This window comes from Musa acuminata, chromosome BXJ3-7 (genome assembly GCF_036884655.1).
Source record: "Musa acuminata AAA Group cultivar baxijiao chromosome BXJ3-7, Cavendish_Baxijiao_AAA, whole genome shotgun sequence".
NCBI lineage: Eukaryota > Viridiplantae > Streptophyta > Magnoliopsida > Zingiberales > Musaceae > Musa > Musa acuminata.
The window spans coordinates 1,799,552-1,818,694 of NC_088355.1; the positions used below are offsets into that span (position 1 = coordinate 1,799,552).

Here is a 19,143-nt window from a genome sequence, read left to right on the forward strand (position 1 = left end):
GCACTTTGGGCTTAGAAGAGATATGAATGGTTGAGTAGGGAAAGGAGTTGTCATATACGCTACAATGTCATGTAATCTTGCTGGAAATAGAATCTATAATAAATAGCATCACTATTATTTCTTTTTCTATGTTGAGGAGGTAATTTTAGATTTGAAAAATTATGATTATTCTATCTGGGAGTACATATTAAATATAATCTTTTCCTTCCCTTCGCATCCCATTCTTCTCTTATGGATGACGAGTGACGACAATGAGTGGCCGCAAAGGTGGGTACCTTTCTCTTCTCTCTCTCTTCTCCCGACGATAACAAAAATGAACAACGTTGGAGAAGGAATAGTTTCGCTATTTTATGAATTTAAAGTATTATTTGAGAAAAATTAAAGCAACTTACTATTAGAATCTCTTTCTTATTATTCAAAACTTTCTCATTATTCATAATTTTTTAATAAATTAAATAAAATAAATACTTTATTATTTATAATCATTTTTAATTTTATTTTATTTTTTTATTTTATTTTTTCTACCCCACATGCTGCTGTCGTTGACTTTCTTTACCTCCTCTTCGATCTCCATATTATTTCATATTATTATTTTTTATTATTTTATGTCATCTCATTGAGAGAAAGAAAAGAGAAAAAAAAAATAGATGAGGAGTAAGAAGATTTTATTAGAATTAAGTTCTTAATTGATGATATATATATATATATATATATAGTTAATAATATTAAAATTACTAATATGAAATTGTAAATATAGATTGTAATCTCTAATATATATATATATATATATATATATATATATATAATTACCAGACCAGATACTCTCACGGAGGCCAACTTCAGTTTGTCTGGGCGAAACCGCACAGTATTCTCTCTCTCCTCTCTCGTCACTTTAGGGTTTCCATTGCCCCATCCTTCCCATCTTCTCTCTCTACACCCACCACCAAAGTAGGAGATCCAAAAGCTATCCTTCCCCATCATCAACGCAGGAGACAGCAAGTTGTTCGATTTGATATCACACAAGAGGTTTCAGCTGATGGCCAAGACCAAGCCCGGTAAGAAGGACCTCGATTCCTACACCATCAAAGGCACCAACAAGGTCGTCAAAGGTATTCTCCAGATTTGTGTGCTAATCGCGGCCTTGTTCGATCCATTTATCTGTTTTGGCTTTTTATAATGTCGGGGGGCGTAGTGAGCGACTGCGTGCTGATGCGGCCGGCGGAGTCGGAGAAGCCGCCGTACGTGGCGCGGGTGGAGAAGATCGAGGCGGACCACCGCAACAACGTCCGGGTGCGGGTGCGGTGGTACTACCGCCCCGAGGAGTCGATCGGTGGCCGCCGACAGTTCCACGGCGCCAAGGAGCTGTTCCTCTCCGATCACTACGATATGCAGAGCGCGCACACCATCGAGGGCAAGTGCATCGTCCACTCCTTCAAGAACTACACCAAGCTGGAGAATGTCGGCGCCGAGGACTATTTTTGCCGCTTCGAGTACAAGGCGGCCACCGGAGCCTTCACTCCCGATCGTGTTGCCGTGTAGGCTTTGCCTGCTTTGGTTCTCTTTCTTCATAATCTTGATCTTATCTTTGTTGTAATTGTATGTCCATTAAGCGAGTGTCATCTTGCATTTCAGGTACTGCAAGTGTGAGATGCCTTACAACCCTGATGATCTCATGGTCCAGTGTGAGGGATGCAAGGACTGGTAAGCAAACTTGTAGTTGCTCTTTCATCCTATGCTGCTCCTTATTGCTTCCCTAATTGCAGTGAGATTAGATGGACTTTGTATTCTGACTCCTTGGTTTATTCAGTTATGAAACATTAAATATGCCAGCTACAGCTAAGATATCAACATGCCTTTTCTGTTCTTTATTCCTTTGTTTTTGTGAAGAAGTACTATGACTAACATGTTGTTATTAGTTCTCCAGTTGGCCTTTCATATGTGAAATTCTTTTAGCTAGTTCTGTGTATTGTGCTGCTTCTTTGATTTCTATAAGCAGATTCTTGATGTTTGGGAGAAGTACTGGAATGAATGCACCAAGCAAAATTTATGCACATTGCTTAGACAATGAACTGCCTTGCTTGATTGCCTGAGTAGTATTTCGTTCTTCATCTCCGGTAATTATCTCACTCATTAATAGTTGTATATATAATTTTATTAAACTAGAGAATTACTACTCACTACCAACATTTAGTAGTGGCATGTACTTCAAATTTACAATTGGTGCCTTGTCTTCTCTTTTTCATGTAGGAAGAATTGCATTATTTTTTTTCTAGCTAATGGATTAACTTAAACTTTCAGGCTATTTCTCCCAACAATATCTTCTAATTGTATTTGTATTTTATCAAAGTACTAAGATCATCGTTAGTGTGTTAAGTCTGGTATAGAACAGAATTGTGTGTGCTATAATATTTGATGGGGTGTAGCATTTAAATCTTATATGCTTGGGTAATAGTATCTTTTGGCTGAGATGATCCAAAAGATATTCATTCATATAATAACAAATCCTTTTCATAATATCTATATTCGATTGCTTCTGTGTATTTTATTATTGCAAAAATTTGAGATTTTACTTTCAGCCTTGTATCTTCATTTTGTGGTTAAACTACCATTTCTGATGTGTTCTTGATAGATTAGTCCTTTCATGCCTCATGCAATGCAATAATTTAATTATATATATATATATATATATATTTATATATAAATAAAAGTTTTAGGTCCCTGGTAGATTAAAAAATATGCCATTATTCATATAATATTTTGGTTCTGATGTCATTATTTCTTATTGCATTTATGTTTTAGTATCACTAGTCCAGCTAAAACAATGTGAAAACCCTATTGAATTTAAAGATTGTTTGCATGGCGGCATGGGCTACTTGAAATTAGTCAGAAATAATCAAAGAATAGTGTATTTGATTTCCCTAATTTGATGTGTGTCATATTGTGCCGCTTTCATGTTGAACCTTTTACATAAAGTTCTCAAAGCTAAGTTCATTCATGAGGCTTAGTTTTCAGGTTTTCTTTGGATGAGGGTAGGCATGCCTTAGGCATGTGTCTTGCTTCTCTTAAAAAAAATGGTTGTTAGAACATGCAACCTACTTATTTCTTATGATCTCTGTATTCGCTACTATCCTTTAGATTTATATGATACAAAAAATCACATTAGAACATTTTTTTGTTAAAGCAAGCCATTTTTTAATAAAGGACAAGAGACCAACTGATAAAAGAGAATGTCTTCCTTTGATCAAAAGGGAAATGAGATAGATAATTGAGTTAGCATACAAGGAGTTAAAACTTAGTAGTTTGTTTTCTCTTTTTTACTTTCTTTCCTCATCTCTTTCTTACTTTCCCTTCCTATTTTGCTTTTACTTCTCTTGGTGCTAATGCTTCTTTCCCTTGTTTTTTTTTTTTTTTGTGCAAATGGTTCAATGTTCTGACACCTGAGATAACCAGTCAAAATTAGCATTTTTGGCTATTGTAAGGACATGTTAGTTTTCTTGATTTATCATTTTTAGTAACATGATATACCATCATGCTCTGTGGAATTAGGATCATTTGTAGAATATTGAATCACCCACACAAAATTGTTCTCTTCTTCCTACACAATCATCTTGCATCTCCATAATTAAGCTACATGCGCATGATGGTGTTTTAGAGTATGCCGTGAGCTCAACCTAGATTTCAGTGTAATATTTCGCTGTAAGCCAGGCAAGGAGCAACAAGTTGCTGACCCATTTGTTTGGTGGCATGTCTCTTAGTTGATAAATCTTTTGACCATTTCTTTAGAAGTTTTGGCATAAGCAATTCAGTCAGCAGCATCTTAAAGCACACAATAGTGTCTTTCTGTGTCCTCATTTTCAGAAAAGAGATGGTTTACATAAATTTTAAGTTTTTGCCACAGCCTACCAAGCTTACTTGCCTTAACATTGACCTTGATTTCAATCTATGGATCCCAGAAAATTTTAAGATGTAATATTTCAGTTTTGTCTCTAACTGATCCAGTCGATCCTGTCAATCCTGCGCATATCATCCTTGCCAATCTCAATATATATTACTGTCAATACAAAAGGTTTCCTGATTTATTTTTCTTATTTTTAACAATTGCCTTTATATGTCAGTTAGATGTGTCACTTAAGGTGTTCCACCATTATACTTGCAGAAGAACTTTGTAAACCTTTTGCCTTCCTATTTTGTGAACATGACATTATAGGGACTTGATTTTTTTAGTTTTCTTCTACTATTTCTTTACCAATAAGGTTTTTTTTTTTCCTTTTATAGTTTGCAATATCTTGTCTTCTCATTGTCTGTTTGCACATCTTTTAAATCTTATTTTGAGAGACCATGTGTTGGGATGTGCACATTAGTTGACTCATGTTGAGAGCTGGAAGTATCATACAAATTATCCATCATTATGATTGATTCTTGTTTCTGATTGTGGTCGTTATGAATATACTTAATGAACAGAATTACTGTGCGTTAGAATGGATGATTAATTTGGAACTTTCTTTGTTCTAATAAAGGTTTGTCTAGTGGTGCAAAGGATTTAAATCTTGATCCAGTATCAGTTTCAGTAATCAGTTGGACAAATATGATACTGGCATATTGACCACACTGTCTAGTTTCACAAAAAATGAAGTATTTACTATATGACTGGTCATTGGTCGTATTCATATTTACTGGTCCTCAGTGATTGATGCAACCAAAATTTGATTCTATGAGTGATATAACCAAGTTTGTTTGCTGACCAAAGCAACGACTGCAGTTTCGGATACTGGATCCATTTCTGTGATCTAGTTTGACCAATATGTACCTGTTGATACCAGTGTATCGACTCATGGGGCACCGGTATGTATCACTGTTTTGAAGACATCATAATGGAGGAGGAAGGAAGAAGTGAAGGTGGAGGAGGAAGAGGAGGAAGAAAATGGAGGAAGAGGAAGCAAGGAGGGGAGGTGGTGAAGGAAGAAGGAAGAAGGAAGAAGAGGAAGCTATGGAGGAGAAGGAAGAAAAAAGAAGAAGAAGAAAGAGGAGGAAGAGAAGAGGAGTGTACCAGGGAGATAGATGCCGGTGAACGGCAGCGGCGGCAGCAGCAGCGTTGTGAGAAGAGGGCTCGTGTTTGTGAGCCCTAAAAACTGTTTAGCCTTTTATTATTATTTTTTTAATATGAGTTGGATCGGACCGTCTGAACCAGGGGCTGTCCACACCTCAACTGGTACTTGTTTCGTACCATTTCGGGTGGTATGGCAGTCCTCGGATCAAAATATTGGTGCATTTATTGTGATGCTTGCATACAATTTTGCTCTTTTAGATGCTAGTATTTTTATTCTGTCATGGATTCAAATATGATAGTAATGGTGATGTGCTGGGCTGATCAAATACTTGCATGCAGTCAATCATATTATGTTGAGTTGTTTTGATAGTGTCATTCTTGAACCGATGCAAGTCTGTGTCCACGATTTAACTCTTTGATTCTATCTAAGTGTGGTATCTGAATAGTTTTATTAAAATTTCCATGTTATTTTGCTTCTTGCCATCACAAAGAATAGACTTTTATTTAAAATACTGGGATGTCTCTGGGGCAGAAATTTTGTACATTGTTTTACAAAATGCCAATGTGATAAGCTGCTCATCATCGTCTTGAAGATACACACTTGATTTGCAGATTCAGAACTTGAATTGTATCATCTAAATGGGTTATGTGCTAAGTGAAAGTTCTGCAAACATTGATCTGAAGCTGATCTGTCCCATACTATATCAGTCACGTATATGATGTTCTTATGTAAGGATGTCTGACGGTATTTGTTGTAGTGCTTTTCTTTGAGGTTTGACAATCATGAGTTTTTTTATGGATTTTGTTAATCATCAAGCAGGTTATATATATATACCGAGCTGTCACGCACTTAGTTGGTTTTGCTTATGTCGTGCGACACCCTTGCGTGTCCGTTCACAAATGTCTCACCGAAACCTCCTATAGTCCCTTAGGACATACAAAAGAGAAAACGAGTTAAAGAAAGTATCCCGCTCGGGATCCACAAGCAATCATTTCAGTAAACACTTTATAGCCAATGCAAATTACAAACAAGCTTCACAAGCTCTGAACGGTTGCACAACAAAGGGTCCAAAATGGTCCTCTACAGATCGAAATCTCTCACAAGTGTCAACATGACACAATCTTTATTTACAAGCCGAAAACAACCACCAAACTCAACTAAAATGGGGTTGTTAAACCTTCGACCATATCTCTACATGTTGTGCAAAGCATGAATAAACCAAAAGACACAGACATACATAAGCATTACATCGAACATCCTGTATACAATTTGTTCGTGACAGAGCGGTATATCGAAATATATCGCTCGGTATACAATATCGTACCGTATCGAGCAAATCTTAAAGCTCCGATACGGTATGATATTTTAATCCTTGCATCACAAGATATGTTTTTTTTTTTTTCATTGTATGTACTACTAAACACATCATCTAACGAGTAATGTGATGCATGTATAAGTTACAAACTTCATATTTTATCATGTGGTTGCATACCATTTCAGTGCTTAGGATGAAGTCATTATAACAGTAAATGGGAATTGTATCTTTTTGCTTCTTTGCATTCTAAAACTTTAGCTGCCATTACTCATATTGCTTTCCTTTTTTACTAAAATTAAATTAGTTCATTTGTTTGAGTGAGACTTTAGATATGATTATGTGAACAGGTTCCATCCATCTTGTATGGGCATGACAATTGAACAGGCTAAAAAATTAGAACACTTTCTGTGCTCAGATTGTGATTCTGAGAATGATGCTAAAAGATCTATGAATGGTTTTCCAGCTTCGCCAATTAATGAGCCCAAGGTGATGTCAACATTACATATTTTCTCGTAATTCTTGATTGATGTGTACTTGTTTGATATACTAAATATGTGCACAAGGTTTTTTTGGCATAAATTGATTATTATGCAAACATTGACTCCTGATTTTGAGGTAGTTTAGAAGTCAAGTACCAAGCTAACATGAACATGTCCTCATGGTAGAATATGCATTAGACTGTGGATGTGTTTAGTTCTAACTTGGAAATTTTCTATATATATGACATTTTTATTACCATAAATGTGATAGTTAGAAATTTCTTTTCCAGCACTAGTTTATTGGTACAACATTTAAAGTTTTTGTTATGTCCTTAAATTTTCATCTTATGAAATGACAACAAAATTAGATGTAATTGTATAACTGTTATTTTCAGTTTTGTAATTCCTATGATTTGGACTGTACCACCTACACAGTTTATATAGTAAGGTCAATGAGATCAAAGTTTAAAAAGTCAAAAGCCAGAAAAACAAATTTAGGGACAATTTGAGTTCTAGAAGTGCTATTTTAGTGAATATTTGTCTGCACATGACATGGTTTCTGATTATTTTTAAAAATAAAATAATAGTTTATGTAGCTACAAAAGATAAAATAAGCTACTAGTACTACTTGTCACTACTGAGTTTGTACATCTGCATCACATCACTCAAGGATAAGCCTGAAGCTTAATTTTGAAGGGTTTCATTCATGAACCATTTTAGAAATGAAGTAATAACTGAGAATCACATTGGTAATATCAAGGATTTTAATTCTAAATAATACCGCCCATATCAGGCGGTACGTATCAATCCGCCAGCAAACCGGTATGCAGACTGCCTGCTATCGAGCGGTACCGTCGATTGAGGCTACTTTCGTCCCGTTACCACCCTAAATCAGTCGATGACGATTGATTTCGACCTTTGCCGCTCACTACTAGGTGGTATTAGTCGAGGGAGAAGAAAGAAGAGGGAGAACCTAGAGATCCGGCGTTGTTCTCCCCCGACGATCCCAATCCGTCGCTGCCCTCCCTCGTCGGACGTCATAGATGAGATATCGCCTCCTCCTCGTCTTAGGCGACGAGGCCTCGACGACGTCACCCATCGCCCTTTTTTGCGCGAGGAGAAGGAAACCTCAGTTTCTTCTCCCCACACAGGCAAAAAAAAGGAGGCGACATCGCCTTTTTCTTGGGTACACCCACACACACACCAAGCGGTACACCCTGGTGTACTGCTCAGTACTCTGTATCGTACCGTACTGAGCTACGCTCGAAACTCTGGTACAGTACAAAATTATGATTCTTGGGTAGTATTGCTTAGTTTGCATACAATATGACTTTATTTTACAAACTTTGATTAAGATTGTGTAATGGAGGAAATTCAGTGCACAAAACAATTTAAATTTAATGATTCCCTTAAACATGTTACTGTTATACCTTTCCATTTCTGATCAAATTTAAAGCTTGGACATTTTAGTTCAAATTTTGATAAGATTTTCCATGTGTTCTTTACTTTATAGCTTGTGTAAATTAAGCTCACAAAGATAACAGAAGTCTTTGCAACCTTCAAATTTTTATATTTTCTTAAACTAGTTAGTGTTCTTCTAAGTTGGTTGAAACTGAATCACATGTGCTTAGCAATGTGAGTAACTGAAGCTGATTCAAGTTTGCTTAAAAATCCGGACATATGCCATTTGCTTTGAATTTGTTTCATCTGACATTTTTAGGCCTGCAGAAGCTTCAAAATTTGCTCAGAAATATGTTGATATATGAGAAACTTAATTTAAAGTCTGTGTTAGTAACCTGATACTGAAATCGAGGATGATCAAATTGTTGAAGCGTTGTTGTGAACTCGAGATAATGGCTGATATGAAATCGTTTCAAGAATTCCTATAACAGTTAAGAGAACTTACCTTGAAGACGATGTTTCTTTTGTTTTTGGCATAGAAATGGTCGGTAACCTGATCAAATAAATAAAGCAGCAAGTTGATCATTTATAGATTCTACATATACATAGTTTGCCCCCTACGTCTTCCCACTTGTTCATATGGTTGAATTGATTTCGATGCTGCATGTTTCTTTATTGTAATGCCTATAACGTTCAACAAATTATACGGAACTGTACTCTTCACCATAATGCCTATAACATGCAACCTGTGTGACAAAAGTTTGTAGGATTTAATAGTTGGATCTTGGTGCTAGTCAAAGGGGAGATATAAATTGGAGAAATATTTTTCAAAGCCATAAAGTCTAAAAAGACACCTAGATGATCTGTCTCATTCCCATCATGTGTTTTACGACTTCCCATTATAATCATGGTACCATGATTTTCGTTTGCAGTTAGTGAGCATATTGATAGCTTTGAGTTGAGATTATGTAGTGCATTGTTTCAGATGTTATGAAAAACTGATTGTCCCCATTGATACCAAAATATTAATTTTTTTTAGTATTTTTATTGTTGTACCAAGGCATATCATACCATATGGGTCAAAATGTTTTGGTTCATAAAGATATTGATGAAGATACTTGTGTTTATAACCTTTGTTTCACACATTATTAAAGTTGTTCTGTGAGCCATGACAGAAATTCCAACCCTGTAGCTCGGCTCGTCATGGCCTCTGACCCAGTTTTATGAGCCTATGCTGGAGGGTTTTAGGGTTTTCTGTGGCAGAGCCTTTTTCATGCTTAAGTTAGAATGAGTGCTTGAGGGTTTTAGGGTTTTCTGTGGCAGAGCCTTTTTCGTGCTTAAGTTAGAATGAGTTGAACGTAGAAATCATACCTCCAGAACTTACGAGTCTCTGCCCATAGTTGTAGCTAGGTCGACTGACAGTTAGATATCCATTCTTTGAGGTAGATATCATCTAATATCTGGTCGCGTGAACTAAAGCTCACTTGTGATGCAAGGATGGGCACTAGTGAGCTAGTATATTAGAACCCATGGTGACAGGCATAACTCATACAATAAATGTCTTTCTGCTATGTCCACTATTTAAAAAATCAAAGTTATTTAATTGATCAAGATTTAATAGTCATATAAAGGTTCATATAATTGTACATTTCAGTAAATAATTTTCAGTCCATAGTTCACAAGTTTTGCATCTGATATGAGGATCAGCTAGAGGCAATCGACAGTATTTGTTTGAATCAGATTGGCAAGATTGGGAATTAACAACACATTAGAAAATTATAAAACAATGAGAAAATAAAATTATTAAATGCCAGAAGATCCTTGTAGCTTAATATTTCTTAAAATTTTCAACTTTATAGAAGCCAATTGGAAACATATTGAAGATTAGGTGTGACATATTTATTGCAAAATAAATAAATAACTCTGTATCATAAAAAAAAGATTTTACGGTTGCAAATAATATTATTTATTTTATGTCAAAAAATTTATTCGATCCTTGAGTTACTTTTATGATTTACTTGTTGCAGGCTGAACCGAAGAGGCGGAAGAGGTAACTGGTAATCATGTAGATTTGGCTGAGGATGTATTCATTTTATGAAAGGATAACTGTCGTTTTGTGGGTGCCATGAAATTGTACAGTGCAGGTAAATGGACTGCTTAAAAGACCATGTCATGTTTTTGAACATATGTAGTTCAAGGTGGTAATATTTGTACTAAGAAATTAAATTCGAGTGTTCTCCCCCTTTTTGATTGGATCTACTATGTTTTACCTAACTTAATTAAGAGAACATCTCATGAATTATATGATTCATTCAAGGCCAACCCTTAATACTAAGATACGGTTGAAATGCCAGTAAAGTTCTTGCAGCTGTACCTACTGGAAATCTGACTTGCTGCGACCGATGCTCTTGTTGAATTGACTGACAAAATTTGATGCTTTCGTTACCTCCAATCTCTGTAAGATGAATGTTCGTTTATAGTGACATGTATAACTGTGATCGTGCTGCGTGCTTAGCTTACAGAAGGTGATAAATGGATTGGTTTACAGTGTGTTAAGAGGGAGTATTTTTCACTATACAATGTGTTAAAAGTAGATGTATGAAATGAAGGCATGCTTAATAATACATTCACAATGATTACTGAGTGCAATTGTGACATTTAGTTGGAGTTGGAGGGAATGGATTTTTGGCCTCCGTACCAAAACAGCACGCAGTATGCGTCAGCGTTGGCCATGTCATGTTCATTCGCCCAGAAGGCGGCCGACGTGGCTTGTTCTTATGCTCCCTTACTGCATGCATGCATGCATGCACGATGAGTTTGGGGAATCTCCAAATCGCTGGCCTGCCTAACTAAATGCTAGCTGGAGTAGCAATTGCTGTCACAGCAACGTGAGTTGTTGTTCCTCAATCATCCACATTTGGTGGGTGGTCGGATTCCGAGTCCCCTACTCGGAGAACTCGAGAAAATAATATATGCCCGATTGTCACCACATTGTGAGGTGGACTGTTCTAGTAATGTCTCAAGACTCAAATTATGCGTTCTTGGTATGTTAAGACCAATGTTTCTTTCTTGCTCATGAAATTTCATGAAAATATAAATCCCTTTTTTCTTTTTTTGCTGCCATGATAGATCCAAAAGATGGATAGAAATGGATGTAAAAATTGGTCTTCGATGATCAAATATTACATTCTGGAGATCTCAAAATTTGAATCTGCAACATGATGAAACAAGAAAAATTAGCATATTATATATATCCATGAATTAATCGTTCACAAACGATTCAGATCAGGTAGATTCAATTTCGTCATATTTATGTCCAAATCCATGTAATTATGCAGAGACTTGAACTTTTCTCACCACCTAATTAGCATACCATCAGAATCCTAACTATGGACATCCTATTTCGGCTCAAGTGGGTTAGGTGACGAAAGGTGATAGATACACTGTCGTCCTAATCAAAGCTACGAAGAATACATGGCAAGTAGAGTTATATAGAACAAAAAGGATTCCTCCACTGCATGGGGTGGGGCAGCTGGAATCATACAAGGAATGATATGAGATGATCAGGGAGAAGATACAGAGGGCGTCAACCCCTCCCTCGCTTAGTGGGTTGGTTGTCTTAAGCCACTTCCTAACCATTGTGTACATTTATATATATACATACATACCACCAACTGAAACCATGCAATCATGCACTCACCAACCGTACGCATATGATATGAGAAAAGAAAGAACCTTTCCATGTGGAGAGAAGCGTTCTTCTTCTACCTTTCCTAAACCCCGCCTTGGAAGGAGTGGAGGAAGAGCCTTCCATTTGTGCATCGGAAGAGGAGGACGTGACGAGAAGAATCATCGTGGTGGATTCCTGGTCCATCCCGTTAGGCGACACTACCGACTCTCTTCCCTCTCTTCGTGCTGGTGGATTGAACTTTGGAGAGGAGAAAGAGAGAGCACAGTCGGAATGACCCAATCGACGTCCGATTCGTTCGATACATGTTGTTCGTCTTTGCGGGTAGAGTATTATATTATACATGTTGTTCTTTTGTGTTGTTAGAAGGTCTCTCGAGCCATCGATGCAAATGGAGAATTGCGAGAGCTTGTGGAGTACGTGTGGACTAATAGTGAGTTTGATTAGCATATGTATCTTTGTTAATTTTATTGTGACTATATCAATCACTAGTGTTGCAGTCATATCATGGTTATCTAACACTTGGTAGGGTTCAAATCCACACACACACAAAAACCTCCCTGATGAGGCATCATGCACTCTGGATTCAATGATCCTCCTCTGCTAAGAACAGTACCTTCAATCTTCCATATCAATCTTCAAGATAGCACCTGTGGTGGCTCCATTGAAGTCCAATGTGACAGGAGGAGAAGGCACAAACATATGGCTCTTCCCAATCATTTACTTTGGACCGTCTTCTTTGGAACATATCACATGCATCTGCCGCTGCCGAAAGCTCAAACATAAGAACAACTCCACTATTCCTTCTATCGATCAACATATGTTCAAACAAAAGCAATAAGCTTTTTTTATTTGATTTTCCTATTTATAATTATCATTAGAAAAGAGTTACAAACATATAATACTATTTATTCTCTTTGATTGCTTGGAGTTTTATTTCTGATGCATCTTTTTCCTAAAGGATCAAACCTCGTGCTATGGCCCGATTTTTGTTAAGGTTGGTGGTCTCGTACAAGGGGAGCTCATCCCTGCACCTTCCTCCCCCTCTCCCTTCCCCCATCACCTCCGTTAGATTCTCCAGCTCGAACAGATCCGAGCTTGACTCGCTCCCCCCGGCGTCGTCGTCCTCCTCCTCCTCCTCCCGTCCCGGCCTTAGCAGCTCCTTCACCCTCGCCGCTGCATTGGCGGCACCGTCCTGGAGGCGCTTGTGGCCGCAGGGCCGCGAGTAGTCCTCGTCGACGATGACGTTCGCCGGATAGAACCGCACCGTCCTCTTCCCCTTCTCCGCTCCCGCAGCCTGCCGCCGTGACGCTTCCGACGCCTTGCTCAGGCACGTACCCATGCAGCTCGAAGCCGAGGTGGATGTCGTCGTCGACTCCTCCGTTCGGGCCCCATCTTTGGCCGCCGCGGCGGAGGGGACGGTGATCTTAGGCTTCCTGGAGCTCCCGGCGGCGGAAAAGAGCGCGATTATAAATCTCACCAGCCGCTCCCGCGGCGACGTCGCTGCAGCTGCGTCCGACGTCGTCCGGGGCTTTCTCAGGCCCCGGAGCCCGCTACGGAGGTTGCTGCACTTGGGCTTCGCTTTCTTCTTCGTGGCAGGGGAATCGAGCCGAGGAATGCGGTCCGACTGGTTGGACTCACCGTCTGACGATGAGAACAATCCTGTGGCGTTGATTCTAGGGGTGATGGACGAGGAGGAGGAGGAGGAGGAGCTGGAAGTCGGAGCGAATGTGCCGACGCCACAAGGGCTGCGGCGGTAGTAGTCGGTGACGCCGGCACGGCTCACCGCCAGCTCGCTCACTACGGGTGCTCTGCTCCCGTTTCGGGAGTGCGTCACCGGTTCCACTTGCTTCCTGTGGGAAAAGGAGCGGTCGGGTACTCCGCCCCTCGTCTCTCCGCTTTTGCTGTTATCCACGTCGTCGTCGTCGATGGAGCGGTAGATGGCGTCAAGGAGAGAAGAGGAGAACGACGCGTTCTTTGATCGGCTGCGACGGTGCGGTGGTCTCTCCCACCCCTCCATCGTCCCTCTCTCTTCTCGTTCTCCCGTGTCTCCTCGACGTGGCTCTGCTCAATCATCCTTTATAGGACCAGGAGATGCTTCGATTTGGTCCCATCACCGTCGGTAAAGTGTAACTAATAATCTCAATGCAATAATGTCACTTGGACGGAGGATAATACCTCAACCATACAGTTTCGGACACCTATCATCTCACCGGAGGGTGATGATAAAGACGTAATACGTCTTAAATGTCATCCAAATCGATTATATAAATGGAGGAGTGACCAAATGTAATTATAGTACGAGACAGCACATGAGAAACGCGTCGAAACATTAAAGTGATATATAATACGAAAGTAAAGAAAGTGATTAAGGACATGATTGAGCAATAATTTTTTTATTTGGTTTAAATAAAAAGAAGGAAGAATAAACTTTATTAATTCTAAATTGGGATATAACCTATAACTCTATTTATAAGGTGAGAGAGAATTTAACCAATCTCATTAATAAAAATTTAAGGGATGCTAAATCCCTCATTTGATAAGAATAAATAGAAATATATGATAATTATTATATCAAGAAATATATGAGTTTGGAAACTATAGAAACAAATTAATATTCTACTGTTATAGATTAGATTCCTCTTTCACCACCGTATATCGTCATCAAAGTTCTTCTCCTTACTCGTATCTTTTTTACTCAAAGGCCTTCTACCCAAGCCCACGGTATTTCTCACTCTGACTCAATGATGGACTTTCTCATATGTCCCCCTTAAAGTGGCCACAGGCTTCATAAGCTTCGTAAGGCTCTCTTCAAGCATGTTATCATTGAATGTCTTATCCCTCATGTTTATAGTTATTAGTGTAAACAACCTTAAGCCGTGGTCTTGGGATCGACGCGGCTTGGTTCGGGTCCGGATGACGAGGATCTCCCTGGGACGTGCCTCGAGACTGCTGAGGTGGTCGATCCCGGTGTTCCGATTGGGATGGGGTCGCTATCTCTCTGAGCAAGAACTCCTCACCTGCGCGTCCTGTGGGGACCTTCGGCTTCGCACCTGCACAAAGGTCGGGTCAGGAGAGCTTGGCCCGACCCCTCCGATGATCAAGTTAGTGAATAGTTGCAGGGAGTTTGTTATCTATGTTGGTGTCCTCCTCCCTCCCCTTCCCGTTTAGAATGCGATGATATTTATAGGGAAGCTTACTATTTCCTGATGTGCCGGCTTGCAAGGGGCAGGCTCATACTCCTGGTAGCGTTTGACACTGGTGTTGGCGTGGCGTGTAGGACCGAGCCTGAGCAGGATGTTTAATGTGCCTCGGTCGACGTTCCGATTCGTTTGACTAGGTGGTGTCAGGTCCACCGAGACGTCATCTGGAACAGCTGACGTCAACCCAAGTCTTATCGCCATTATTACCCTCATCAATAGTCTTTGTCACTCTGACGAGCAATCTTTCTCACTCGGTTTTCTTCCTCATGATAATTGAATCCTCTACCTTAACTATTCTCAGTCTTATCGCCGTGATCACACTATTCTTAACTATAAATCTAATCAGAACAATAAAACACCACAACGAAACGTGTCAAAATATTAAAATGATATATAATACGAAAGTAAAGATATTGACGAAGGACATCAGTGAACAATATTTTTTATTTATATTCCCTATTTTTTATTTATATTTTGATGATAGCTTAAGAAACATGGACAAAAAAAATGTTAAGAGCCGTGTGAAACGTACTCAATCATCATTTTTGTTAAGCTTAAACAAGTAATTAAAAAATATAAGGTGCATATAAGGGAAAAATTAGACACTAATACGGATTGAGATAATTTAGGGTATAAGTTAAGGGTGTTCTTAACCATAAGTTGTAGGATGTGATGTAAGAATCATTTTCGATAATAATGTTATTTGGGATAATTGTTAGGTTTGTGGTCAACTTAAATGCATACGATTTGGAAAGACGATTTAATGAACATATTTTTAATGATATATAGTACTTTTTATTAAGCAAATGAAATATATAAATATAAACAATGTCTTCAAATGAAAAATATAAATAATATAATAAGAATTTAAGATATCTATTTGACATATATATATATATATATATATATATATATATATATATATATATATATATATATATATATATATATATATATATATATATATATATATATATATTGGAATACAAGCAATTGTTGCAATGAAAATTCTTAACTATTTTTAATTGATTGGTGACATTTCAATTTAAGTTCGACATAAATGTCTTAGACAAATGGTTTAAGTTTAACAATACCGACGAGGAGATACTATTGAACCATATCGCACATCATATTAACATTTAATCTGAGCTATATTAGTAAGTGACAATGATGATAAATCCTCTAGTGAAGAAGATTATGACACTTTTGTTTATTTCGATAATATCGAAAGCAGCTTAAAATTTAGATTGATAGTGATCTTAAGGATTATAATTTCACTGATTATGATTATTTGAATTTTATCTTTGATTTGGGTGACAAAAGCTCCATGCCTATCTCAAAGGACGTCTTTCTTAGGCCAACTCAATTCAGACGATTCCATAAGCTATTCTGATCCAAATTCAGCTACAAAACACTTCAAATGGGCCTAATTAGTACGAGTGGTCTTCTTAGGCAAAAAGGGACTTCGCCAACTTCTCTTTGATGTCCAATTTCTATTTAGATTAGGAACTTTAATTTTAGATATATATATATATATATATATATATATATATATATATATATATATATAATTCCAAGAGGTCATCCTGTAAAGTTTTCTGTGGTTTTGTTAAGTCTAAAATTAAGGAACAAAATACCTAATATCACACATTTTGAGATTACAAAATATAGATAAATGTCTTGTAAGATCAACATAAATAAATATCTAACTTTTTTTTTCTTTTATCTGAGAGTGGAATCTTCAATCATGTGGCCTTTAGGATCATATGGAACTTTGATGTCTTCTTGCTCTTTGGGAGGTTCTAATTCTTCAATTTTTTATTTATTTTAGCATAAATCAAAAGGATCAAATGGAAGAGACTTCATTGAAGCCATGGGAAGAACTTGTTTAGCACATTGTGAAGGCTTGATGGCTCGTTGATTTCCTTATATATTCTAGTTTGATGTGGGATCTTTGTCATCATACACATCATCACATCTTTCAAATATTCAGCTTGAAATTAGATTTTTTTTTTTTTTGTGGTTGAAGGATTTTTTTTTTGGTTTGCTCAATCAATCTTCATGATAATGACATATGATTGAGCCTAAATTTGATATGCTGATTTTGTCCAACTAAGCATTCATGGGAATAATCTTTTTTAAATTCAAAAATTCTTATTAAACTACCAAATGTTGATGAACAGAGGTTGCAATTTGGAAATCTAATTTTACAAGGCACTTAATAAAGGGAAAAAAAATTATCCTCCAAGAAAGAGAATATATATAAAAGAAAGATATGACAAAGAGAAATAAAAATAGAGGAATACTAGAAAATTAATTTGGTGAGCATCTTTGACCTCTTGATCAGTTTTTGACTCATCCCATCGATATCATCTTTCGATCTTTTCCATGGAAACAAGATATATCTTTCTCAAGCAAACTCGTCTGTTCAAGTTTAGATGATGTAATAATGCTAGTAATAGTTTTCTAAATAAATGCTCGACAATCAAAGTTGATGATACATACTATGGATGTCAATAATTTCTAATAAGATTGATTTAGTTTGATCTCGTACGCATAGAAAGAAAGTCTAACATGTTAGAAAGAAAAGGCTCAAATACTTGATCGATCTTAATTATTATAATACCTTTTTATAATAGTGTGTTTAACTCCATAAAATATTTTACGATACATCTAAGTAAAATATATTTTTAATATAAATTTTATATTGGGTCTATTTTATTCTTGTTGAGTATGCCATCATGCATTGAATCAAGATTAAAATAAATATATTTTTTCCTATAAAAAATATACTATTTTAATTCGGATCCATCATGATTGATTGGTTGTTGGATACAATATGATGAGAAAGCCGTAAACTCGACACAACGAGAATGCATGAGTACGACGACACGTCGATGCACACATATGTCCACAACTTTGGGTGGAAGGAGGAAGAGAGTGTGGTATGATGTCGATCTATCTCTTTTCTTTGTGACCGGAAATGGTGTGGATTATGACTCGAGACTTCTTCCTCGAAAGCTCCGTATGACCGACCATATTTAAACTAGAAAGGAAAGGAAAAAAGTTAGATTTGACGTCGAACAACATGAGGGTTGAGTGTGGCGTTAAAGACTTACTCGACTCACACGTTTCTTCCTTGTTTTACATAATAATATATCCAAATAGTTAATGTTTATTTGAAGAAATAATAATAATTTTATTATTCAGCTTATTCTTATCTCACTGACAAATTATGCCATAAAACGTTTAATTGTCCATTGATATGGGTTGATGGATTAATATCTTTGTAACAAAAAAAAATATTAAGATTGATATTTTGATTCCCAAATAAATAAACATTCTTAGATTCATAATTATGCTTTTAATTCTCTTGGACCTTATTAATCATCTATGATTCTCTATCACATCATGTTCTCTATCACACAATAAAAGTTTTATTAACGCTATTAGAGAGAGATAGCACCATCGGATTACTTATTTTCAATCTAAATTTAAGCTTGATTTTGATTGGACATGCCCCTGTCGTAATTTTGTAGGTCCCAATTGGGTGATTTCGATGTTTCACCCAAGAAAGATAATGATTGGATCCTCATCATCCTCTAAGTCGGACAATCAAAACTTATTGTGTCAAATTGTGTTTCTAAAAATCAATATACTTGTCAATCATCCATCATAGTTGATGTTATATGATTTTATCTTTTCGAATAGACCTTAAAAAATATTTATGAGGATAAAGATAGACCTTAAAGGTCTATCTTTTCGGATAGACATTAATTGCTTCCTTCTTCCATCATTGAACTTATTAGCATAATCCAACTATAGTATTGGTGTTCGATCTCTCTTTTTCTTTGACTTTTTCTCTTTAAAAAAATAAAATACTCGATAATAACCAATCATCTAATCAAAAAGTTAGATATTATTTGTCCTCTATGGATGGAACACTCGTTCCAAATGGACATATGAAAAATTAAGATTTTAGGTTTTCTAATTAGAGCAACATCAAAGA

General features: G+C 37.0%; 2 protein-coding genes across 4 annotated transcripts; one reads left to right on the plus strand and one right to left on the minus strand.

Moving 5' to 3' along the window:
* Positions 1–822: 822 nt before the first annotated feature.
* On the plus strand, positions 823–10,502 carry LOC135585152 (chromatin remodeling protein EBS-like). Of its 3 annotated transcripts, none has more exons than XM_065159161.1 (5): positions 823–1,109; positions 1,193–1,535; positions 1,633–1,701; positions 6,711–6,849; positions 10,271–10,502. In XM_065159161.1, the coding sequence occupies exons 1-5, from the start codon at positions 1,037–1,039 to the stop codon at positions 10,295–10,297; spliced, it is 651 nt and encodes a 216-aa protein (XP_065015233.1). In that variant the 5' UTR covers positions 823–1,036; the 3' UTR covers positions 10,298–10,502. The 3 variants fall into 3 exon arrangements, with proteins under 3 accessions (XP_065015233.1, XP_065015234.1, XP_018684846.1); XM_065159162.1 differs by having other exon boundaries at positions 823–1,099; XM_018829301.2 differs by lacking the exon at positions 6,711–6,849.
* A 2,250-nt stretch (positions 10,503–12,752) lies between these two features.
* Positions 12,753–13,994, minus strand: LOC103990858 (protein BIG GRAIN 1-like A). The gene has a single exon (XM_009410141.3). The coding sequence runs from the start codon at positions 13,949–13,951 to the stop codon at positions 12,887–12,889; it is 1,065 nt and encodes a 354-aa protein (XP_009408416.2). The 5' UTR covers positions 13,952–13,994; the 3' UTR covers positions 12,753–12,886.
* Between the last annotated feature and the right edge of the window lie 5,149 nt (positions 13,995–19,143).

What these genes read in the sequence shown, in the direction of transcription:
- LOC103990858 (XM_009410141.3), bottom strand. Translation starts at nt 13,951, where the DNA reads ATGGAGGGGTGGGAGAGACCACCGCACCGTCGCAGCCGATCAAAGAAC.
- LOC135585152 (XM_065159161.1), top strand. Translation starts at nt 1,037, where the DNA reads ATGGCCAAGACCAAGCCCGGTAAGAAGGACCTCGATTCCTACACCATC. An exon ending in ACTCCCGATCGTGTTGCCGT is followed by an intron (nt 1,536 to 1,632) that starts GTAGGCTTTGCC and finishes CTTGCATTTCAG; the next exon opens with GTACTGCAAGTGTGAGATGC. An exon ending in TGTGAGGGATGCAAGGACTG is followed by an intron (nt 1,702 to 6,710) that starts GTAAGCAAACTT and finishes TTATGTGAACAG; the next exon opens with GTTCCATCCATCTTGTATGG.